The sequence below is a fragment of the Petromyzon marinus genome (assembly GCF_048934315.1).
Source record: "Petromyzon marinus isolate PM22_M1 ecotype Great Lakes invasive population chromosome 68 unlocalized genomic scaffold, UKy_Petmar_22M1.pri1.0 chr68_unloc.1, whole genome shotgun sequence".
NCBI classification, from domain to species: Eukaryota; Metazoa; Chordata; class Hyperoartia; order Petromyzontiformes; family Petromyzontidae; genus Petromyzon; species Petromyzon marinus.
Window position 1 is genome coordinate 3,603,542 of NW_027422597.1, and position 25,527 is coordinate 3,629,068.

A 25,527-nucleotide genomic window follows, 5' to 3' on the forward strand; every position below is an offset into this window, starting at 1 on the left:
GTTAGATAACATTGCAGCCATTCATTCGTAAGTCCACCTCATCTGTAATGAACTCAGCTCACTTGGTATCGTTAATTAAGGACATCTCACTGTCTTCAGGTGATGTGGCCGTTAGTTTCTACGTAATTTCTTTGTTCACAAAAGTTCATGTGCCTGACACCATTGCAATCATTGAATATTTGGTCTAACAAGGATTAACTGCTGATGTACCGGCCCTGGTGAGACACTGCCTCACCAACACATACTTCACTTGGAATAGAACATTCTGCAAATAAGTTGAAGGCACCCCAATGGGTTGTCCCTTATCTCCGGTTGTAGCCCATGTTTTTATGGAAAATTTTGAGACAGACGCTATCCAGGCATCCACTCTATGTCCGTCCGTGTGGAAGAGGTACGTAGATGACACGTTCGTCATTTGGTCACATGGGCGACCAGCTCTGAACCAATTCCTCAACCACATAAATTCCATACACCCAGCCATCAAATTCACCATGGAGGTGGAAAAAGATAGCAATCTACCATTATTGGATGTTCTAATCAAAAAGAGACCAGATGGCTCAATGGGTCACTCTGTCTACAAGAAAGCAACCCATACTAATGCCTTGCTAAAACCTGACTCCCACCACCACCCATCCCAGAATAATTCCCTGATCAAAACTCTACACCTTCCCCCACAACTTAGATTAGAGTACACAATCCGTAAACGTATCACTCCAACCGTTGGGAAACAGCCATCGGAGGACCCAATAAAAACCATTACCTTGCCATACATAGCAGGGGACACCAAAAATATTTCCAAAATCATGACCAAACACAAGATCCATGTTCGATTTCACACAGCGCATAAAATTAGTGATCTAATCCCATCTGTGAAACATAAGATCCCTGACATGCAATACCCTGGCGTCTACAAATTAAGCTGTGTCTGTGGCAGTAGTTACATTGGGGAAACTAAACGACATGTCTCGGACCGTGTTCGTGAGCATAAGACAGATTTGAAACATCAGAGGGCCAACAATAGAGGCGTGGCTGATCATTGTTTTAATGTGGGTTATCTCACACGAAATTGATTTCTCTAAGACAAAGGTAATTTGAAAGCCCACTGGCTATCAACAAAGATTCGTTCATGAAGCCATCCATATTTTCAGACAAAGACACAATTTCAACCGAGAGGATGGCTACAAACTCAGCAATCATTAGAAGGACATCATCAACCAGTTTAAGTCATAACTGGCTGTGATGTTTCCATCTTGTTACTTTCCGTTGTTAGTTTCATTTGACCAAAAATGGGACGAGCAATTCCCGTTCCTGCTGTGTCGCCCCTGCATTGGGCGTACCACAAGATTTTTACTTCGCCACGTCTCATGTGGATCCACCTCTCCTAATTTAGATTTCATATTAACATAACCATGTCCGTTTGCACAGGTTCCAGGGCACTTATGCCCCGCCCACTTCGTTCTGATACCAGGATGCCTGAGCTACGCCCATTTTAAACCCTTAAAACAGCTTGCCTTTGGTGGCTTTACCCCTTTTTTCCTCCTGATGACGATTGCTTGTGTTGCGATCGAAACATCGTAGTTTTTTGTTTATTTTATTATTTTGGAACCTATCTACGAGACTTACCGGAGGGAGCAGCTGGTCAGTAGTGCCTATATCAACTTTCTTTAGTGGATGCAAATAATTATGGATAGTAAACTATGAAGTACTATATATTTTTGAACATGTAAACCATGAAATAGATTAGGATAATTTACGTGTCCTTCAAATATGTGCCACTCCTCATAAAACAACAAATGTATTCGTTTGAAAATGAAACTTATTTGATACATATATATTTTTGAAGTTGCACTTTAACCCTTTGAGTTCAAGGGACGGCAACCTTTTAAAGAAGAAGGAACATTTTCTTTTCGAACAAAATATTTCGAGAGCCGCATTACATGCAGAGCTACTTTTACACATGATAGCGGCGTTCAAAGACCAGTATATCCTGGTGGAAACGCTCGCCTTGCTCCACCAAGTATGCTCCCATGTTCTACTTGAATTTATCAAGATGAGCATCAAGGATATGGACTTTGAGGGACACCTTACAGCCCATTGCACCGTAGTTTTTCACCAGTCTCAACCAGCTGCACATAGTTTTCGACCTTGTGATTGCCCAGGAAGCCACGAACCGCCGCGTTCTCCTTATTAGTGAGCTACTTGGGGAATTCATTGCACTCCAGGATCTTCTTTATCTGTAGTCCAAAGAAGACACCGGCTTTGACCTTTGCCTCAGACAGCTTTGGGAAGAAGTCTTGAAGGTACTTGAAGGCTGCCGACTCATCTACATCTCTGACAAATTGTTTCATTAGGCCCAATTTGATGTGCAGTGGTGATATCAGCACCTTCTGGGGATCCACCAGTGGCTCCCACTTAACGTTGTTCCTCCCCACAGAGAACTTGGTCCGCTGTGGCCAGTACCCCCTGTAGTAGTGCGCCTTGATGTCCCTACTGTCCCAAAGGTAAAGATAGCAGGGAAACTTGGTAAAACCGCCTTGGAGACCCATCAGTAATGCCACCATTTTGAAGTCTCCGATGACCTTCCAGCCATACTCATCATACTTCAAGGCATCCAGCAAAGTCTTGATGCTGTTGAAATCCTATTTGAGGTGCACCGAGTTGAGTTCAGTTCAGTTAATTTATTAGGATTACCCCTGGGAGCCATTCCGCTCTTGAATCGGGTGCAACCGCAACAAACAAAAACATGAACAAGAAACATCTTAAAGTGACAATGCGCAACAGAAAAATCTTTGAAAAAACAGCAAAGTCTTTCAGAAAAAGCACCGTATATCAACGCTGTGTGCAAAAATCCCAGTGGGATGCAAGTCAAACAATAATAACCATATGACAATTTAGATTAAAGTTATCAGTCTAACTTTGTACTACAACAAACAAATATGGCTAAACCAAAACGTTTTCGAATACACCAAAATAAAGCTATGAAAACAATGTAAAAGTGATCATAGGAACAGTGATTAAAATTTAACAATACCCGATATACATTACATGTACGACCAAACGTTGCAGCCATAGCTGGCAGCATGAGGCACTCTAACAGCAGGAGTATCAGTCGGAGTATCAACATTTGTCAATGCACCTTTAAAGATCAGCACACAATAATCATAACTCAAGATCATCCTTTGCAACGGTCATCCAGAACGATACATTTGATTTCAGGCCACTGAATAGCTGTGGCAGCTAGGGGTGTACAACTCCTCTAGAGTATTTCTGAGTGAAGACCTCACAGGCAGTGATCCAAGTTGCAGTTTATTGGCGATGGCATTCCAGACCCTGGGGGGGGGGGGGGGGCATCAATACCAAAGGCCCTTCCTCCAGTATTTGTACGGCAGTAAGGAATGTGAAGCTGGTAAATGAGCGAAGACCTTAGGTCACATTTGTTCTTCGAAACAGTGAGGAGATCCAGCAGGTAGTCTGTGGATTTTTTCGTAAGTACATCGTGAATAAATAAGATCTGACGCACAAGATCATTAAGAGATGTTAAGTTTGACCAATATAGAGATCGCAGTGGTGGGTCCTATATGGGAATTTCAATGCAAATCTTAAGGACGAGTGATAAAGTGAGTCAAGCTTCTTCAGTACAGTACAGGAACATAGAGGGGAAGCAGTGCTTGTGTCGATACAGAAAAGCAATTTTTATTTTTGTCTTTTTACCAATATAATCAATGTGATCTTCAAAATTCAGTTTCGAATCAAGGATGACCCCTATATACTTATAGATCTTGACTTGCTTTATTTGATAATTATTTAAGGAACGTAATTGGGGAAAAATAACTTCCTGCTTAAGTCCTGGTGAGAAGCATAGCACCTTTGTTTTGGAGGTATTCAGGAATAGTTTAAGAGCAAATAGCTGATGTTGTAGTTTGTTGAAATCACCCTGGAGCTTAGCATTCACGTCATCCAGAGAGCGGCCAGCAGTAATCAGTATCGTGTCATCTGCAAAAAGGTGTACCCTGGAATGATCCAGGTCAGTGCCCGAGTCATTCACATGAAGAGAGAACAAGAGGGGTCCGAGGATGGAACCCTGTGGAACCCCTTTTGCTATCTTAACACTGTTTGACCTCCAGCCATCTATGAATACAGTTTGGGTGCGAGGAAAGAGGAATTTTTTTTTACCATTCCACTGCGTGTTTGGAGAAACGGAGGCAACTTAGTTTACTAAGCAGTGTGTTGTGGTCGACTGTATCAAAGGCTTTGGACAAGTCAAGAAAAAGACTGGTGCAGTACTGCTTAACATCAAGGCTACTGTTAATGTGATTCAGAGAATCTAATGCAGCGGATGTGGTTCTGTATTTTTTCGGAACCCAGATTGGTTTCGATGTAAGAGATTGTTGTCGGACAGGAAACTGCTAATTTGGTAGTTCAATAATTTTTCAAAAATCTTCATCAACGGGGAAAAAATTGAGATAGGTCGGTAGTTATTTGGATCATCTTTAGGGCCCCCTTTGTGAAGTGGGCGAACATAGGAATGTTTCCATTCTACAGGTACTGATGCTTCTTTGATGTGCAGCTTCAAAATATGGCTATTGGTTTGTAAATTAGGTGACCAACAGTTCGCAGAGCAAAGACGGGAATGTTATTTGCTCTGGTAGAGGAGGACCCTTTGAGGTAGGAAAGTTGTTTCAGAACATTGTTTTCGTGGATAGGTTGGAAACTAAATTCGTTGAATGTTTGGACAGGCGTGTAGGAAATTGCATGAGCAGGGTTACTCCCAATACATTATTAAAAAGGTCACCAGGTTCAGAAAAAATACTTTTTTGGGCTTTGAAAAATAGTCCCCATTTCGGTTAAGTGCAACGGGAAGATTATCTGAGTTAGATGCCCTTTCGATACATTTGACTGTTTTACAGAAGATCCTGGCGTTGACATGCAATTCCAGGAGCGTGGAGGAAAAAAATCATTTTAGCCAGTTTTTGACCAAATTACTTTTTTGAGCACATGCCCAAGCCTTGTCTTTAGTTTTCATGAGCTTAGTAATCAAAGAATCAAACCATGTTGGGCGGTTGCCTACAATTTTAATTCTAACCAACGGAGCATGTTTGTTAAGAATTTGGAGAAATGTATACCTGAAGGTCTCTTAAGCCGTAGTCAGGTTGGGGATATCACAGACCTTGTCAATATCCGAGTGAAAAATATGATTAGTAAATGCCTGTATGCTGAAGTGTCTCATGGAGTGCTTATCAACCAATTTAGTGGGGGCTTTGGGTCTGGCTGACGATCTCACTCCAAATATGAAGGAGTGATCACTAAAGTCATTACCCAGAACAGGAGTAAGTGGGAAATTGTGAGGGGCATTAGTCAATCAGACGTCAAGCAGAGATGACTGTCCCGGATTTTTTTAGGATTGGTCTTGTGGGGACATTTATTAATTGAAACAGGTTACATTCACGTGCAAAATTTGTGGCCACGGTCGGCGGGTTTAACCAATTCCAATTCAGATCACCCATTAAAATTATTTCACCTTTAGGGAGGCCCCCAAGAAGCACCCTCAGTGCGTTCCCAGCTTCAACATCATTACCACTCGGAGGTCTATAGCAGCACATTACCAATAACTGTTGATTTTTAGTGATTCTGAGAGCCAGACCTTCAAAGCAATAGTACTACGAACACACCTGCTTTAGCAGTTGTCCATCGTAATCTGCAAGTCATTGACGACCGGAGTGAGAAATGTTTCTGTAAGGCAGAAAATGTCCGTGTCCAGATTTGCCACTTCCAGTTTTAGTTGACGTAATAATTTAATCACAAGCCCTCTGATGTTGACGTGCAGAACACCAACACCTTTTCTGCCAGAAAAATCTACGGAATAAAATGAGTTATTTACATTTGAGCCAGGGTGAAGCTTAATTACCTCCCAGAAAAAAGAAAAGTAGAATTAATAGTTTGCACAAGTATTTTATGTGAAAAGATGAAGAGCGACGAACCTTGGACGAATAGCAGCTGCTTACATATGGCGACATTTTCAAGAGCAGAATTAAGTTAGAAAGGAGTGCTGGTGATGTAATCGGACAGATATAGTGTTTAAAAGGAAACAATGATAGAGTGTAGAAGTGGCTATAATCTGTTTCACTAGCAGGTGCAGTGGCAAATGGAGCATCAAGTACGGACGAGAAATAACGAGGGCTGCCAGTGGTGGAGTTGAGTTTAGCACTAGATATGGCTGGGTGGGACAGTAGTAGCATACACAGCAGAACTTCCATCTTTAAAATAACAAAGATCCACAACAGTTAATCACACAAGTGAAAACGTACAGGTCGGCCGAGCGCGAGAAATGTCTTGCCGCACTCATTGCACATGTAAGGCTTCTCGCCCGTGCGCTTGAGTTTGTGGTGGCGGTCAGCTCCAGGTCACGAAGTTGACTAATCGATGTTTGTAAGCACACCTCTGTGCGTTGCTATTTCTCTACGCTAGCGAAGGATGTGACCTACCACAGGAAACAGTTCTTATAATTAATATTATTGCGCATTAACTTAGGAAGGCACCACTCAGACTCTTCTGTGTTAAGCAACTTTAATATGTAAAACAAACATAACACTATCATATGCGAACTCTCATGCTAGGAATGTCAACACAGTACTCCTGGAGATGTCCTCCTCATTGATCCGTACATTTAACCCTCAATGGTTACGTTTGTTAAGCTGGGTAACAGAACAATCGGCTAATTCCTTGGAGTAAAGCGAGCATACACGGCGATAGAAAAAAGTCCATAAAAATTAATGTGACAATATTCATACGAACAGTAATAAAGAAACATGTGCCTAAGGCAAAAGTAGTTTTCAATGAATTCATTGGTAAGATTATGCAATTAACGAAATTCCCTGGAACAATAGTGTGCGGCAGTGTCTGTTTGCCTAATATATGCTCATCAATTGGCTGAGTTTTAATTGGTTCGTGGGCAAGATTCCGTCATAAAAATAAATAAATCTCAAAATAATAGGATTCCTGTGAGTGTGTATATTCGTAACATAGATGTTTATAAATTTAGTTTCCTCAATTAATTCATTGGTGCATTTAAGCAATTAACGAAACGAATGACTAAATACTTTTAAACGGCCATATCCATGCAGCTCAATGGACCAAATAATGTTTTTCACGATCAGCTAATAGTTAACTCCACCACTTTAGGATGGCCCTTTTCGAAATACAAGGAGAACTTTGGAGTAATCATATTATTCCAGATATGTGCGTTATGTGTGTGTGGGTGTATTGTCTTCTAGCTCAACTCTTTGCATTAAGCAGACGCTTAATGCTGCTGGGAAATGAGTCGTGTGTGTGTGTGGGCTTGTCATACATACGGCGCTCTCTCTCTCTTGGCGGCAGCTGCAGGCCTCTCTGCTGCTGGATGACCGCTGAGTCCGCACGATGCTCGTCCCTGATGGTGCACGATTGCACTCGCAGCTCGTACACTGGTCGCCAGTGCCGACACTCTTCCTCTCAATGTGTGTATATTTTAAATCTGTAAAATATCGTGTGCATTCATACAGATGCATATTTTTAGATAACGTATTCGATTCATCGTTTTAATATTATAACAATATTAAACACATATGTCTTAAAGTAGTGATATAGACGAGGGGTGGAGGTGTCTAGTTTTGCAGAGGTTCTCGGTTCAATTTCAGTGGCCACCCCAGTTAATACCTCGGATGTAAAAGGCCTCTGCGCAATATAGATTTTTGTGGAGAAGCTCCTTTTCAACCAATGAAAAGCTCAACGAAGTGGCTTATTACCTGGAAATGTATATCAGCCAAATACTCTAAATGCGTGATGTTGATGTGGAGGGAAAAATCGGAAGACCCGGAGAAAAATCCATGCAACCACGGAGACAGACATGGAAACTCCAAATACACAGGTGTCGTGGTCGGGATCGAACCCACAACCTTCTCCATACAAGGTGAGGGAGCAACATTTCACAACTGCAGCACCAATTAAGAGTGGACCTTGTGTATGTATACTCTTTGGTTCTTTTGGTAAAGTCACGTAGGTATAAAAATAAAACAAAATAAAAGTAATATATCACGACGTTTTGATCGCAACACAAGCAGTCGTCCTGAGGTGGAAAAAATAATCCAGCAGTGGAACTGCTGAACCAGCGAGAGAGCTGTTACAACAAGTGGTTATATATGTGGCAATGGGCAAGCAAGCACGTCAGTTGTGTTAATGGGGGATAATTTTTCCACCTGAGGACGACCGCTTGTGTTGCGATCGAAACGTCGTGATATATAATTTTACTTTTGTTTGATTTTTATACCTCCGTGACTTTACCGAAAGAACCAAAGAGTATGGATTCTTGCAGTCACGAAAGCTTAAAATCAAGATTGTGTATATATGTTGAACTTCTTAGCCAACCATACTTATTGGAGGCGTAGGCCAACATGATGGTCCAAGTTTTTGCACATTTCAGAAATCTTCCCAAATGACCTCATCAGCAATGAGAATGTGGCGAGTGTTTGGACAGTGACCCTTAGCGAAATGCTAATGTGAGGATTAAGCAATCGGCATGAAGTGGTATAAAATTGGGATTTTATTCCAGTGTATCATTTTCGTACTGCCGAAATGATTTCAGTACGATTTATTTACTTTGTATGAAACAACTTTCCATGAATAATGATAAATAAAATATGGTATATATAGTAATACAAAAATACATTTACATTTACTTTGTATGAAACAACTTTCCATGAATAATGATAAATAAAATAGGGTATATATAGTAATACAAAAATAAATTTACAATTGATAATGGTGTGGGTTTAGGCTCCTACATAGTCCACAACATTTACAATTAACGACCCATTATAAATTGTTAATGTTGGACGATAAAGGTTGACAATTATTTTTCGATTTAAATCTTTCGTGACTGCAGGGATTCATATTCTTGGTTCTTTTGATAAAGTCATGTAGAAGGGAAATAATAAAATTATAAAATAAAACAATAAACCTTCTTTGGTTCTTTCGGTAAAGTCACGTAGAATGAGAATAAAATAATAAATTGATAAAATAAAATAACACAATAATATTCTCACGACGTTTCGGCCACAACACAAGCGGCCTTCATCAGGTGAAGGGACGAGACTGTCTGGTAGGACAGCGCTGGAGTGAAAGAGCAACGTTCAGATCACGGTTTAAAAGTCGTGATCTGAACGTGGCTCTTTCACTCCAGCGCTGTCCTACCAGACAGTCTCGTCCCTTCACCTGATGAAGGCCGCTTGTGTTGTGGCCGAAACGTCGTGAGAATATTATTGTGTTATTTTATTTTATCAATTTATTATTTTATTCTCATTCTACGTGACTTTACCGAAAGAACCAAAGAAGATGAATCATTGCAGTCACGAAAGCTTTAAATCGAAAAATAAAACAATAAAATTATCACGACATTTCGATTGCAACACAAGCAATCATCATCAGGTGTGAAAACCACGCTAGAAAATTTGAAAAAAGTGGCGTTTTTTTCTTAATGTTAGCACCACGAACAGCAACTGGTGGTTGTTCAGACGGACGAGTCCATCTATGCTCGGAACGGAGGAGGGGGGAGAGAAATAAAATGAAATGCGGTCTGAAAGTCACCCTAAGCATGAACACAATAAATTAACACCCGAAATGGTGTATCAAATCCTTCCAATGATTGCTAAGCCAGAATCAATATTCTCGGTTGAAATTATCTCTGTGTTTGTATATGTGGATAGCGTCATGAACGAATCTCTTATGGTAGCCAGATGGCTTGCAGAGAACCTCTGTCTTGGAGAAGTCAATGTCATGTGAGCCCACTGAATTATAACAGTGGTCTGCCACGGCTGAAGTGTTGGTCCTACTGTGTTTTAGGTCTGCTTTGTGTTCACGGATGTGGTCCGAGACATCTCGTTTGGTTTCTCCAATGTAACGGCTTCCACAGAGGCAACTTAGTTTGTAGACGCCAGAGTACTGTATGTCTGGAATCACATATTTTACAGACAGGACCAGATCACGGATTTTATGTACTGTGTTGAATCGGACCTGGATCTTGTGGGTTTTTTTTCAAGATTTTGGAGATCTTTTTTGTGACCCCTGCAATGTAGGGTAAGGTGATGGTTTTGAATGGCTCCTCAAGAGGGTCCTTCTTCATGGTTGGAGTGATGGCTTTCCGGATTGTGTAGTCAGAGTAACCATTAGCCTTGAGAGCTTGCTGTACGTGCTTGAGTTCACTGGCAATGTGTTCCTGGTCGGAGATGCATTGGGCTCTATGGTGTAGAGTCTTGATGAGGGAATTCTTCTGGGATGGATGGTGGTGAGAATCCAGTTTTAGGTAAGCATCCGTATGGGTAGCTTTCCTGTAGACAGAGTGGCTCATTGAACCATCAGGTCTCTTTTGTATTAGGACATCCAAATAAGGTAGCTTGCCATCTTTTTCGACCCAGCCCTTATGTTTTTTGTTTGCATTTTGACTGCAGTTATTGTGGTTAATGCAGTAACATGAATCCTTGTAAAAAGTTTCAGTTTTGTTGCCAGAAAAAAGGGGAAAAACCCTATTATTACGAGTTGACCATTTTGGAGGTTAAGTGGCAAATGGACGACTGTGGGGGAACGGTGAGGGATGGAGAAGGCAAGAATTTAACAAATGGCCCCATTGTTGCTGATGTATGTTCGTTGGAAAAAAAAGTTTGAGCTCATGCACACGTTGTCCCTCTGTTTTGTAAGGCAAAGACAGGCATGTCAGAGCCTTTGTTAATTTATTGGCGAAGAATATTGATGTTTTTTTTTTTTAGAATAGCAGAATTTGACATTAAAGTGGGCCTGGAAGATCTTGCATAGGAGAGGGTAGTAGGGAACAATCGACCGGTTGTGAACTTTAATTAGCGAGTTAGTGGCAGGTCTGAGCATAATTTGAAATATACCATGTCCAGTAGCTCTGTGACGATATAAACGATAGCCAAAATGGGCCGACTGAGTGTGTTTCAAGTAGTTGCATGGATACCTCTTCGAACACCTCTGGTCTTGCATACATGGTGCATTTGGATAGAACTGGCCACATGGGCCATGGACCATTGGTTGCAGACCACATAGGAAAAGGGCAGTGTCTTTATGGGGGTGAGGTAGCTCAGCACTGATAAATGTGTCAATGTGACTTGCATGAATTGTTTACCTCATACATAGGGAAATGTGAGCATGAGAAAGACGACGTTTTTGACACCCAATGGTGTGCAAGGTGCTGCTTGTCTTTGCAAAGACGCTGCCTTCGTTGGTCGTAATAATCATCATGAGGTCATAAACTTTGAGTTTTAAGACCCTCGCTAAGATGTCATGTCTGTGTGGTGGCTTTTGGTTTGGATAAAATTAAACCTGGATCTCATTTCATTTGGGATTGCAAGAGAATGTGATGAAGAGATGCGGCGTGGCATATTGACTGATGTACGTCATCGCATCCTGAATCTTCCCATGCATGTATCTTGGTGGAGCTGTGAAGGATGAAGGCAAAATAACTAATCAGCCCACATTGTGACCGTTTGCATCTCCTTTGGCATTGATGGCATCCCAGAGATGAGCATACTGTTCACACGCAGGCGGTTTTCATTCAGTTGAATGTAAAGAAGGTGCTCACTCTCAATGTTGGCATGATCATCGACAACATACTGGTGAAAGAGGTTGGCTCATAATAATGTGTGGTTTCCTCCTCTGTCCATGATTACGAAGGAATATAAAAAATAGGAGACAGTTTCGTGAGGATGTCTTTGTCGTGCAGCTTTGTAATTGGAGGAATCTTGACGAGTTACCCATCTTGGGCTTGCGACAGGAAAATGTGTTATTGTAGGGCATCATATGCTCTGTTAGTGTCAGGATATCGTGTGATGGTGTTTTCTTGGTATGGGAGAACAATGCCTCTCCCAAAATGTTCCTCACCCACCATAAGAAAGCAAGGTCAACAATATTTATGGGATTGAACCTCCCTGCGTGGTCCTGGGTTTGGTGAAAAGTAAAGGTGCTGTACGGCAAAATTTAAATGGGTGATCACTAAAATATTATTTACGGACTCTGTAGTATAAACTGGACGCATCGTGTTGGAGGGGGAGGGGGGGAGCGAAGAGGACATCACACTGAAGAAATATCCGCAGCGTTGTGTGAATGTATTGCATGTAAAAGGAAATGTCCCCCGTGAGCTCGAACGAACGCGCATCATTTGACAGGGGCCGCCCCCCCCTCACGCAATTGTTGTCAGTTGGTACGGTCAATGGCGCGCAATACGTAAATAATTAAATAAAGAAACGGCACAAATGTGCTAATTTAAGTACTTTAAAGTTTACGGATGGGAAAACGGAATAGCCTATTCCCATCGCGGGGCTTAGGTCTTGCAGCCTGGCAAACTGTTTTCTACCTAAATCCCACTGTCCGAGAGCCAAATCCCCTGCAAGTGCGAGCGCACGTAGACTTTTTATATATGTTTAATTTGTATATTTAATTTGGTTGGCAGTGGCTGTGTAAAGGATTTGGTCCTCGTATTTAATTAATGAACAGCGTTGCAGGATACAGTGAGCACGAATGACCCTGTCCACAGCTACATTGTTTGATGATAGGTTTTCCCCTTTTTCCTGTCAAGAAAACAGGTGTAGAAATGTTAAAACACCAAACCTTTGACGAGGAATCTTGTCTGCATTAACCACAATACTTGTGGTCAGAATTAGAGCCCGACCGAAACTGAATTTATGGTTTCGTTTTCAGCCGAAACCAGAAATTCAGTTTCGGTCGATTTCGGCCGAAACCAGACCAAAAGTTAAATATTGACTTTCGGCCAAAACCGAAGCCGAAACCGAAAGTTGAACTACACTTTCGACCGAGACCGAAACAGAACGGTATATAACCAAAGTTACCGAACACAAGATTCATGAAATATGGCATGATGCAATGCTACTTTAATAAAAAAAAATCTAGAACTAATCATTCAGAGCCTGCAGTAATAGTCGCTAAATATAAAATATTTAGGTGTTACTTACTTAGTAATTATATCCAAACAAACGAATGTTGCAGTGAAGAAACAACAGTTTTTCCGCATTCTCGCCCAGCAGGTTGCTGCGCCTTGCTTTGATCAGAATCGACTTTAGTGAAGTAATCCCACACCGCATGTTTTGACATTCTTCACGGTGATTAACTGCTCCGTTTATTAACTTTAATTTTCTACTTCACACAGATTCGTAATTTCGTTATCACTAATTCGCTACGGAACTATAAACTAACTGAATATCAATATTGGCAGAATTCAAATCTCGGTATCAACACGCGTGTAGACTTAAACGAATGCAACACATAAGCCAAGGTGGGCAGGCGGCTGGGAACAGACAATAGAGGCACTTTGTTGTCGTCCCGCCAAAGAGACTCCACCCACGGATGCAGATGCAGGCTGCCGTCTGTTGACATTAGCAGACCATCGTTGCGGCTGTAACCTCGCTCCCAAGTTGCTGCTGCTGACGTGTGTGTTTGCAGCCTATCGCATAGGATTGCCTAGCGCCGACTGACTGGCCGATAGGCAGTGATAGACTTAGCACTAGCGTTATATCTAAAAATAGATCTTCAGTTGATGACAGAAAGTCAATATCAGTTTCGGCCGAAACCGAAAGTAAACTGAAAGTTTAAAATTGACTTTCGGCCGAAACCGAAAGTATGCCGAAAGCGGCCATTTGCCAACTTTTGGCGCCGAAACCGAAACCGAATTTCCGTCGGCCTCTAGTCAGAGTGCACACAAACAAAACACTCTGACAATGTATGTGGCATTGTCTTTGAAACTGATTGGTCCACACCAGAGACAACTTTCTTTAGAGCCTCGTCTCAAAACGGTGTTACACCAGAGGATGCCAAAAGGTGTTACAACTCAAAGACAATGCCACCATCAGAGTAATGAGAGCTCGGGTAGAGCAGCTAAACCTCCGTTGCCAGGACCACAATATGAGAAGAGATTTTCCACTTTTTTCTGGCAACAAAACAGGTGTTAAGTGCATAAAACAATGCATATATTATCACAGTATTTTTTTGTTTGCATTCTGACCACAAGTATTGTGGTTAATGCAGTGATTATTCTTTGTAAAAGGTTTCAGTTTGGTGTATTAACATCTTAACACCTATTTTGCTGCCAGAAAATAGGGGAAAACCGATTCTCATATATTGGTACTGGCATAGGAGGTCCCATGATGTAATTACATTGTTGTTGATGTTGTTTGTGTTCTGTATTTTTTATTGTAGAATTGACGATACAAGCGTTACAACGCCACTGTCGTATGCATATATTTATACTTTTTAAAATAAAAATGATTGTTGGTGTGTCTCTCTCACAGCCCATGACACCACCAGTACATAAATAGATCCCAGTTCATCATTGCTAATAATATTCTTAGCTCTTTCGGTAAAGTCACGTTGAAGGGAAACAATAAAATAATAAAATATATATAACAATAAAAATTATCACGACGTTTCGACCATAACACAAACGGTCGTCATCAGAATTTTTATTGTTTTATATTTTTATTTTATTGTTTCCCTTCAACGTGACTTTACCGAAAGAGCAAAGAATATGAATTACTGCAGTCACGAAAGCTTTAAATCAAAATTCATTGCTAATCACTTTACCCCTACACTACAGTCACATGACAGTCACCAGCAAGTCACGGGCATGGCACGTTCACCTATCTCAGCACGCACCACTCAGATCCACAATCCTCACTGAGGCACCAACTTTACCCCACCCCACCAGCAGCCCAGGATATAGTGGCTGAGCGAAGGTTTGGTGAAACGAGTGTAATGGCAACATGGAGTCGGCGCTGTAAAACGACAGCAGCCCTGCATCCCAATCCAGATGGACCCCGACTCTCCGCGGAGGCTCCAGCACCGACAGTGACGTCTCTACCCCGCCATGCCACACTGAGAAGCTGTCGCCATCTTTCCGTCGGCACCAGGAGACGTCACTCTCTCCCAGGCGGCACTCAGCACCATTCCCTCTCCGTGGGATCGTCACGTATGCGACTCCGACCCGACACCACCGCCCCGCGCTCCCCACGTCCACCTCCCAGTAGTGCTGACCCGACGAAAAGCTCTCAGAGCACAGCGCTTGGTCCCAGACATCAAAGCGGTGTGGGTGATGGGGGCGACGCTGGGGGACACCGCTCCACGTTGCTGTCCTGCGATCCGAAGAAATCTGGAGGTGGTCGTGGGCTGAGTTTGTGTCCAGAGTCGGTGAGCGTCCATCTGTGGTATTAGTGTACACATACTAATATTAGTTAGTATTAGTGTACACACACTAATATTAGATGGTATTAGTGAACACATACTAATATTAGTTAGTATTAGTGTACACACACTAATTTTAGTTAGTATTAGTGTACACACATTAATATTAGTTAGCATTACTGTACACATACTAATATTAGTTAGTATTAGTGTACACACACTAATATTATATGGTATTAGTGAACACATACTAATATTAGTTAGTATTAGTGTACACACACTAATTTTAGTTAGTATTAGTGTACACACACTAATTTTAGTTAGTATTAGTGGACACATACTAATATTAGTTAGTATTAATGTACACATACTAATATTAGTTAGTATTAGTGTACACATACTAATATTAGTTAGTATTAGTGGACACACATTAATATTCGTTAGTATAAGTGTACACATACTAATTTTAGTTAGTATTAGTGGACACATACTAATATTAGTCAGTATAGTGTACACACACTAATATTCGTTAGTATTAGTGGACACACTAATATTCGTTAGTATTAGTGTACACATATTAATATTAGTTAGCATTAGTGTACATAAACTTATATTCGTTAGTATTAGTTTACATATACGAATATTTGTTAGTATTAGTTTATAAAATATGAATATTCGTTAGTATTTGTCTACACATACCAATATTCGTTAGTATTTGTGTACATATACTATTAATCGTTAGTATTAGTGCATATATACTAATATTCGTTAGTATCAGTGTACATATACTAATATCGTTAGTATAAATGTACACATACTGCTAATCACTTGTGAATAATTATTAGTGAATAATAATAAATAATAACTCATTAATGGTACTACACTAACATGACAATGTGTGTGTGTGTGCAGTGGTAGTGAACAGCGGTGATGATATGCTTTGGTTTTATTCGGTAAAGTCACGAAGGTAAAATAAAATTAAATAAACAATTAAATCACCACGTTTCGGAGGCAACACAAGCTTCCGTCTTCAGATGGAACTGTGGGGAGACTCTGAGAGCCTCGAGATTGTATACAGGTTAAGGGGGGGGGGGGGAGGAGCCAAGTAGGGGACCTTGATGGGGTGCGGGGCTGAGTTAATCCGTCTTTTGTTATGTTGAAGGTGCGGGGGATGAGTCACTGCACGGGGGCAATGGAAAAAAGTAAAAATAGAAAAGTTCGGAAAGAATCTGCTGTGTGCTTATGAGGAAGCTAAAGTTTTGACTTGGTTTATGACATCTTTCCAGTGGTTGCTTAATTTAAAACCACCCTCTCGGTTGAAGTTGTGTCTATGTTTGTATATCTGGATGGCCTCATAGACAAATGTTTGGTGATAACCGGGAGGTTTGCATAGTACTTTGGTGTCGGAGAAAGCAATCTCATGGGAACCCGCTGCGTTGAGACAATGATCAGCCACGGCAGACGAATTGGTTCTGCCGTGTTTAAAATCTGATTTGTGCTCGCGGATTCGGTCAGAAATATCTCATTTTGTCTCTCCGATATAGCAGTCACCGCAGATACAACTCAATTTGTAAACATCGGGGTGATTTAATTGTTTATTTTATTTTACCTACATGACTTTACCGAATAAAACCAAAGAATATGAATCATTGCAGTCACGGAAGCTTCAAATCTAGAATTAAGCAGTGATGATGCCAGCACCATGATGTGAACGCCACTCTCACAGCGTCTCTCTATAAACACGACGCCTGTACCACAGCCACCACAGCCTCGCACACTCTCACATCCACGCACAGACATTGTGTGTCATAGCCTCGCACACTCTCACACCCACACACAACATTGTGTGTCATAGCCTCGCACACTCTCACACCCACACACAGACATTGTCTGTCACAGCCTCGCACACTCTCACATCCACGCACAGACATTGTGTGTCACAGACTCGCACACTCTCACATCCACACACACAGACATTGTGTGTCACAGACTCGCACACTCTCACATCCACACACAGACGTTGTGTGTCACTCCGCTGCTGGATGAGCGCTTCCCCGCGCCGTGCGCATCCTAGGGGGGGGGGTGGGGGGGTTATTTGACCATACTTTACCGCTCTCATCGGTGCGCGTTGGTGATGGTGGGGATCGTGAACGTAGAAGCGTACAGGTGCAGTACAATGGTTAACGCTGCACTGCCCTCTGCTGGTGTGATGTGTAAACATTCGGCAGGAGGGAGACAAAGGCGGCCGGGCGTGGTGCTGGCCACCCACCCCCTCGTGTGACGTGCTGGACTTCATAGCTGCTGCTGCTGATCGCTAACAGCACTTTCCTCGGGTCAACAGCAGTTTAGTTTAGTCGAATATTGAAACTGTTAAACTAATTTTATTTCATTAAGTAGAGCCCACTGATCCATGTCGCTCTCTTTCAGAGTTTGCATCTCTCTCCCCGTTGTGGAGTGGATTTTCCCCTGGTTCCTCGCGTTTTCCCCTCCACGTTTAGAATCAATTTGCATTCAGAGTATTGGCTCAACGAGGAGCCACTTCGCAGAGCTGTGATTTGTGATAGGTCGCTTCTGTAAAAAAGCGACATGGTTCAGTGGGTTCCTTACCTGGTAAAATAAAATGAAAAGTTGATGAAGGCGGGGAGCACAGAAGTGCAGTGCAACACAGTGGGGCAAGCGGGTGAAAGACTGAGGAACTCACAGACGAGAGGCAGGAATCTGTTCACGACCCTTTCAAGGGAGAGGACCGTGGTGGCGTCCAGTGAAGTGGGAGGTGGGGGTGCATATTCCTTTGGGATCTCTCTCCTGGGACAACCACCAACAGCATAACACACAGCCTCGTTTAACCACAGCACACATAGCACACATAGCACGTGTCTCACACACAGCCCATGTCTCCCGCATGGTCAGTGCCCCACACACAGCCCGTGTCTCACACACAGCCCGTGTCTCACACACAGCCCGTGTCTCACACAGCCAGTGTCTCACGCACAGCCCGTGTCTCACACCACCAGCCCGTGTCACAAACACAGTCAGTGTCTCAGACAGCCTGCATGTCTAACACACACACAAACACACCCTGTCTAACACACAAAGCACGTGTGTCTAACGCACACAGCCCGTGTGTTGTGAGTGTTTAACAGTGAGATATTAAGGATCTGTACCTGCGCGTCTCGTCCAAGTGCCCCTGTTGAAGAGAGAGACAGGGATCATGAGTGACGTCTCTACCCATGCACCACGAGTCCCTCTGCCACTGCCCGCTCTGTTGTTCTGGACACCCAAACGCCATCTCCACAGTGGCGCTCCCCACCTGCAGGAAGGTGAGCGAGTCCGTCTCGTGCTGCAGGGCGCGCAGGCGAGCGGCCGCTGCCTGGAGCTCGCTGATCTCTCGCTTGTGACGAGCGATGTCCTCCTCAATCCGGGACAGGAGCTCGCGCTCCTTCACGGCCACGCGACGTAGAGCCTCCCTCTCGTCCTCGTCCAGAGCCTTCCTTAGGCGGGCGAACTTGCCCGTGATGCGACCTCTGATCCCGGCTACCGATTCCTGTGGAGACGCGGGGACCACGGTTGGCTCCCTGAGCCATAAGTCACTCTGTGTGTGCATGTGGGCGCCGCGGTGGCTAGAAGATGTTGACTCCCTTGCCTGGTATACAGCAGGTCGTGGTTCGATCCTGACCATGACACCTGTATATTTGGAACTATCTCTGTAGTCGTATGGATTTTTCTCTGGGTCCTCCGGTTATTGCCTCCACAATTACAATCGACGTTACGCGTTTAGAGTATTTGGCTGCTAGCAATTTCAACATTACAATCTTCCACTTTGTTGAGCTATCATTTATAATCGCCAGGTCGCTTCTGACAAATAACCTTTCCTGGTAAAATAAAATATAGTTTAGTCTATGGAGCTCTATGGCTGTCTATGAGTCTCTATGGGCCTAATATCTCTATGGGTCTGTATGTCTCTCTCGGGATCTCACTGTATCTCTATGGGTGCCTATGTATCTCTCTGCATGTCTTTGATATCTCTATGGGTCTAGTATCTCTATGGGTGAATAGCGATATGGGTCTCTATGTATATCTGGCTGCTGCTATATATTTCCACGTGATGATGATGTCAGTCATTTGGTTGATCTGTAATTTGTGATTGCCAGGTCACTTCTGAAAAATAACTACACAGCTCAGTGGTCTTTACCTGGTAAAATAATAAATAACATTCACTAGTGGTGAATCATGCCCCAGTGACAAGTCGCCCATGGGACCGAGTTGATCCATGCCAAGGGGGCAAGACGGGTGCCGTACTCTTCTTGTTTCTCTCCTAGAGGGCGCTGAGGTCGTGGATGTTGAGACTCGGGCACTCGGAGTACGGTGGGGGCCCCCTCGTGGGTCCGACGAGATGTGGCGAGATGTTGACTATCTCACTTGGTATACAGGTAGTCGTGGGTTCGATCTCGACGATAATTATTTCTGCATATTTCGAGTCTGCGTATATTTCCCTGTGGTCACGTGGATTTTTCCCCAAGTCCTGTGGCTTTTCCTTCCACATTTTAAATCGGCGTAATCCAGGTCAGGTTATCCCATGAATCTGACCCGGGTTTAGAGTTCAAGGCATTCGTTATCTGCTGTGAACAACCCACAGAGCCCAAGAGTGTCTCCAGGTTCAAGCAGGCGTTTAGAGTACAGTATTTGATACAATCAATTTCCACCTGATAAGCCATTTCATTGAGCTATAATTTGTGATATTCAGGTTCTGTCTGCAAAAGAGCTACATGATTCAGTGGATCCAAACATTAAACTAATTTTCAATGGTACAGTATATTTTTTTCAAGTAGTGATATCCCAAACTTTCATAGCTGATTATTACCCTTCACACCAACATTATGTAAAATCCCCTCCCCCCGCGCCTGGTCCATCATGGTCCCCCCCGCGTCTGGTCCATCATGGTCCATCATGTACCTCCTACTTACATCATTCTCATTGTTATGCTAATTCCTTTGTCAAGGCGCCTTTGTTTCCTCCCACACAGCTTAAAGGACGCGACCTGAGCTTAGCTGTTTTCACTCCAACGCTGTCCTCTGGACAGTCCAGTCCCTTCACCTGATGAAGGCCACTTGTGTTGTGGCCGAAACGTCGTGATTTTTATTTTTATTGTTTTATTTTATTTTTTACCTACGTGACTTTACCGAATGGAACCAAAGAGTATGGATACTTGCAGTCACGAAAGCTTCAAATCTAGAAAAGAAATAAAAATAGTTGAATCGATGGGTCTCGATGTATCTCTAGGGGTCTCTATGCATCTTTGTGGGTCTCTATGTATCTCTATGGGTCTCTATATATCTCGATGGGTCTGCTGCTATATATTTTCACGTGATGATGATGTCAGGCACTTGTCGAGTTGCTATCATTTGTGACAACCAGGATTGCGTCTCAAAAAATCTATGTGGCTCAGTGGGGCCTTACCTCGTAAAATAAAAATAGTTGTAGTTAGAATAGACCCTGGTGACACGATTAGGGACGGTGTGAGGTGCAGCTGTGCGGTGTTTCTGCCTCTGCGTCAGTGCCTTGCACGACCTCCAGTTCAGTGCAACAGCTGCACCACAGCTCCACTCCGACAATCTGTGGCACTCTCTAGATGTTTTTTTGCCACAGGGGTGGAAGACGCAATGCCGAGTAACCCAACCTCGCAGCAGACTCGCCAGTGCGGCTACCGAATGCGGTAAATGTGCAAACCACTTGTAGTTAATGTTGAGTTTGAAAGTGAATGATATAATTACAGTAAGAGGCGTCAAAGTTATGAAGCTGCACGAAGTTCGCTTGAATGCATTTTGACCTCCACGACTTCCACACTGGATGGAGGTCACGGGGGCCAAAGAGCCCGGCCCGGACACGGTACCTACGCCTCCTTGTGAGTGGCCTCCATCCGCTTCACGGACTCCTCCGCCTCCTTCCTCTTCTCCTCCATGGCTCGCGTCTCATACCCTATGCGCGTCTGTAGTGAGAGACGAGACCTCACCAGGGGGAGACTCCAGCCCCCTGAGCCACCCCTCACACCGCCCTTCCCTCCACACCGACCCCTCCACAGCGAAGGCCCTCATCTCCATGCTGCCTCTCTACAGCGATTGAGACGGGGGGCACGGGGAGTGGGCAAGCTGATGCCTCGTTGTAGCAGCAGCCGGTGGGAGCCGTGCTGGCTTGGTGTCCATACCGACTCAGACCCAAGAGCCCATGTGCCCACAGCTGTCTAGTTTAAAAAATACATTTTATAGAATTGTCTATCAGGTGGCTGTGATATCAGTCTCACATCTCTATTCACTTAATTCCTTTACATGGGAATTATGTTTAGTGAGAACCTGGCATGAAATACATCCTGAGGCTGTATCCTAAAACGCCAAGCAGGAGATGTCGACACAGGCAGAGACAGAGATTTAAAAGAGAGAGCATGAACACACTCTTTGGTTCTTTCGGTAAAGTCACGTAGGTAAGAAAAAATATATAGATAACGACGTTTCAATCACAACATAAGCAACCACCATCAGGTGTGAAACAAAGACAGCAGGAGGACTGCTGTGTTTGTTTCGAAACGTCGTGATCTTTTATTTTTGTGAATCCCAGTTACAGAATTAGTCATATCATGTTGCGGTGAATCAATCTGACGGCCTCACCTTCCGTGTCTCGTGCTCGTTCTTCAGCGTCAGGACCTTGTGTCCTATGTGTTCACTTGCGGTGCTGCAAGTTGAGCAGACCAGGCTGCTGTCTACTGTGCAGTAGAATTTCAGCTCCTTGCTGTGCTCCCGGCACCGTCGCTCCTCCAGGTACGCGATGGGAGCTACCAGGAGGTGTTGTGTAAACCTGGGATTCTCCAAGTGAGGCTTCAAGTGCGTCGCACAGTAGGACGTCTCGCATCTCACGCAGGTCTTCACTGCAGGAGTTTGGCCATCAGCGCAGTTGTCACACACGACTGCCGTGGCCATCCTGTCTCCAACTCTGAGCTGGTCCGCCAGGTTGGCGAGGGCCACGTTCCTCCTCAGCTGGGGTCGCACAGGGAAGGTCGCTCGGCACTGTGGGCAGCTGAAGCTGCTCGCCGTCTCCCAGGCGGCCTCCAGGCACCGCAGGCAGAACGAGTGTCCGCAGCTCAGCGTGGAGGGGCACACGAATGTGTCCAGGCAGATGGAGCAGCTGAGCTCACTATCCACACTCTCACTGGGAGTCGCGCTCGCCATGACCCATTACTTCGCTGGGATCACTCGCTGTGTGGCTCAGAGAGACAATGGACCAGGACCTCTCTCTTATAGCGAGGGTGAAGAAGGAAGTAAAATACTTAAAATATTTTAATTGTCGTCACTGACATCACGAGACACTGCCTGGAGTGTGAACCGGCGCCCCGAGGTGCGCAAACAGCAGCCTCAAGGTGAACACGGCTACTGCACACACCTTGACATTTATAGAAATTAGTCCTGTTGTTAATATAAAGCAGAGAGGCTCAGCTGCGGTCGTTCATTCTTGAGATGAGTGTTGAGAGATGAAATCATCCTTCGACAGCAAGTTGGTGGCAAGATGTTATCTCCCTCACCAGGTATACAGGTGGTGGTGGGTGTCATCCCAATCCTGACGCCTGGTTTATATTTAAAGTTTGCGTCTCTCTCTCACCGTGGTCGCGTGAATTTTTCTCCGGATCCTTCGGTTTTTCCCCTCATTTACAATCAACATCACGTGTTAAGAGTAGTTGGCTGCAATACATTTCCACGTGATAAGCCATCATTTGTGGTCAGGTCGTTTCTGAAAAAGAGCCACACAGCTCAGTGAGACTTACCTGCTATAATTTAAATATATTGTACGGTATAGTTGTAGATATCTCATGATTTCTTGTAACTCCATCTCCGTGTAATTACCCTAACGTGACAAGTTGCTTGAATGTCATCGTGGCATCAGAAAAAAAAATACCTGTAGTCTCCCGTGACTTATCCTGGAATCTTGAGCCATTTGTTAGGAGTGTGAATCTATCACCAACTCTACTGCTGGAATGTCACCGTCTCTCACCCTCACTGCAGATCCCCGTGCCGGGCATTCACAGCCGCACCCACCGCTTACTTCACCTGCGTTGTTGTTTCACATTCACACGCACGGCTACTCAACGCGCATGCACACGCAGCAACAAAAATGCCCATCGGCGTTCACCATGATGGTAAAAGAAAAAGCAATAAATCTAAACTCTTTTTTTATTTCACCAGGTAAAGCCCACTGAAATATTAGCTTATTTTTCAGAAGCGACCTACCCATTACAAATGATAGCTCAACAAAGTGGCCCATAATGTTGGAAATTTATAGCAGTCAAATAATCTAAATACTGCACTCTAAACGCTTACTTGAACGTGGAGACGCTCTCTTGGGCTCTGCTGGTTGTTCACAGCAGATAACGAATGCCTTGGACTCTCCGCCGAAGGCGGACTCGTGGGAAAATGCGAACTGGATTACACTGAACACACGGCCTGGACTCGTCCGTTTTGCTTACTAACGGATAAAAACGCGTCACTGCGTTTGAAAGGGTCCTTCTACAAGGTCACCAATGCGAGGGAGGGGGTTCCCACAATGTCCACGGCTCATTCCTTGGTGCAGCAGCAGCAGAGACGGTTCAATGCTCAGTGAGGCGCAGTGGCTCCAGGCCAGGCAGACAGCACGATCCGCCGCGGGTTTTGTAGCCAACAAATCCTCGCACCCCGGCAGAGCCGGTTAGGTGACAGCTCAGCACCCCTCGGGTGCCACGCAGCCCACACCCAGCTACGCATCCAGTTACACTTACACATTCACTCACACACACACACTCAGACAACAACAACCGTGGCGGTGACGTCACCACGACGCTTGTGCCAGGCCATGTGCACCTTGAGGCCACGTGAAGTGTCGAACGCCCGCTGGCAGGGGGTCACGGGGCAGACCCAGGTGCCACGGGTCGACTGACTGAGATGACTGGCTGATGCACCACCTGTGCCTCCTACTGTGTCAACTTGCTGTGCTTTAGCTACCCGGCGTTCCGCTCATTGTTGTGAGCATCGCTCCTCCACCCTCCGTTGTTGTTGGAAAAAAAAGAGTGACATGTTCGGTCACATGCACGCTAGCGTAGATAAATAGCAACGCACCAAGGTGTGCTCACAAACAGCAAGAACTTGAACGGCTAGTCAACCTCGTGACCTGAAGCTGACCGCCACCACAAACTCAAGCACACGGGCGAGAAGCCGTTTATGTGCGACGAGTGTGGCAAGACATTACTCGCCTCGACCTACCTGTACATTTTTCACTTGTGTGTGTTAACTGTTGTGGATCTTTGTTATCTTAAAGATGGCAATTCTCCTGCTGTGTATCCTACTGCTGTCCCTCCCCGCCATATCTAGTGCCACACTTAACTCTACAAACGGCTACCCTCGTCACTTTGCGTCCATACTTGTTGCTCGATTTGCCACTACACCTGCAAATGAAACAGCTCATAGACACTTCTATACTCCATCATTGTATCCTTTTAAACCCTATCTTTGTCCCATTACTTCACCAGCACTCCTTTCAAACTTCATTCTGCTCTTAAAAATAACACCATCTGCAAGCTGCTGCTATTCGTCCAAGGTTCACCGCTCTTCATCCTTTCACAGAAAATACTTGTGCAAACTATTAATTCTACTTTTCTTATTTCTGGGTGGTATTGAGCTTCATCCTGGCCCAAATATAAACAACTCGTATAATTCTGTAGATTTTTTTGGCAGGAAAGGTGTTGGTGTTATACATGTCAACATCAGAGAGCTTGTGATTAAATTAAGTCAACTTAAACTAGAAGTGGCAAATCTTGACCCGGACATTTTTTGCCTAACAGAAACATTTTTCACTCCTGCCGTTAATGACTTGCAGATTACGATTGACAACTACAACCTTTTTCGGCTTTACCAAGGATCTGAAGGAGGTGGAATTGCCATCGATGTTCGTAATACTATTGCATGTTCACCAGCTCACTCCTGTTTAAAAAATGTTGCTTTGAAGGTCTGGCTCTCAGAATAACTCTCCCAAATAATCAACAGATATTTGTAGTGTGCTGCTATATACCGCCTAGTGGGAAGGGTATTTAGGCTGCATCTGCACTGAGAGAGCTTTTTATGGGCCTCCCTAAAGGTGAAATAGTTTTACTGGGTGATCTAAATTGGAATTGGCTAAACCCGCCGGCCGTGGCCACAAATTTTGCAAATCATTTTAACCTGTTTCAATTAATAAATGTCCCCACAAGACCCAACCTAAAAAATCCGGGACAGTCAATTCTGC

General features: G+C 44.0%; 2 protein-coding genes across 3 annotated transcripts in view; both read right to left on the bottom strand.

Annotated features, from left to right (window-relative positions):
• The window catches only part of LOC116957957 (E3 ubiquitin/ISG15 ligase TRIM25-like), a 509,595-nt gene that overhangs the window by 365,525 nt on the left and 118,543 nt on the right, over nucleotides 1-25,527 (bottom strand). The gene's annotated exons all lie outside the window — the stretch shown is intronic.
• Nucleotides 14,285-23,587, bottom strand: LOC116957984 (E3 ubiquitin/ISG15 ligase TRIM25-like). 2 transcript variants are annotated; one of them, XM_076058148.1, is made up of 6 exons: nucleotides 23,173-23,587; nucleotides 21,894-23,007; nucleotides 18,545-18,778; nucleotides 18,399-18,421; nucleotides 17,936-18,039; nucleotides 14,285-15,252 (listed from the first exon to the last, which is right to left on the bottom strand). In XM_076058148.1, exons 2-6 carry the CDS (start codon nucleotides 22,449-22,451, stop codon nucleotides 14,699-14,701), a joined length of 1,473 nt encoding a protein of 490 aa, XP_075914263.1. In that variant the 5' UTR covers nucleotides 22,452-23,007; nucleotides 23,173-23,587; the 3' UTR covers nucleotides 14,285-14,698. The 2 variants fall into 2 exon arrangements, with proteins under 2 accessions (XP_075914263.1, XP_032836337.2); XM_032980446.2 differs by having other exon boundaries at nucleotides 21,894-23,587.

Coding starts and splice junctions, on each gene's coding strand:
- LOC116957984 (XM_076058148.1), bottom strand. CDS start 22,451: ATGGCGAGCGCGACTCCCAGTGAGAGTGTGGATAGTGAGCTCAGCTGC. Junction 18,422..18,544: donor ACTCGCTCACCTTCCTGCAG/GTGGGGAGCGCC, acceptor TCTCTTCAACAG/GGGCACTTGGACGAGACGCG. Junction 18,040..18,398: donor CACTTGGACGAGACGCGCAG/GTACAGATCCTT, acceptor TGGTTGTCCCAG/GAGAGAGATCCCAAAGGAAT.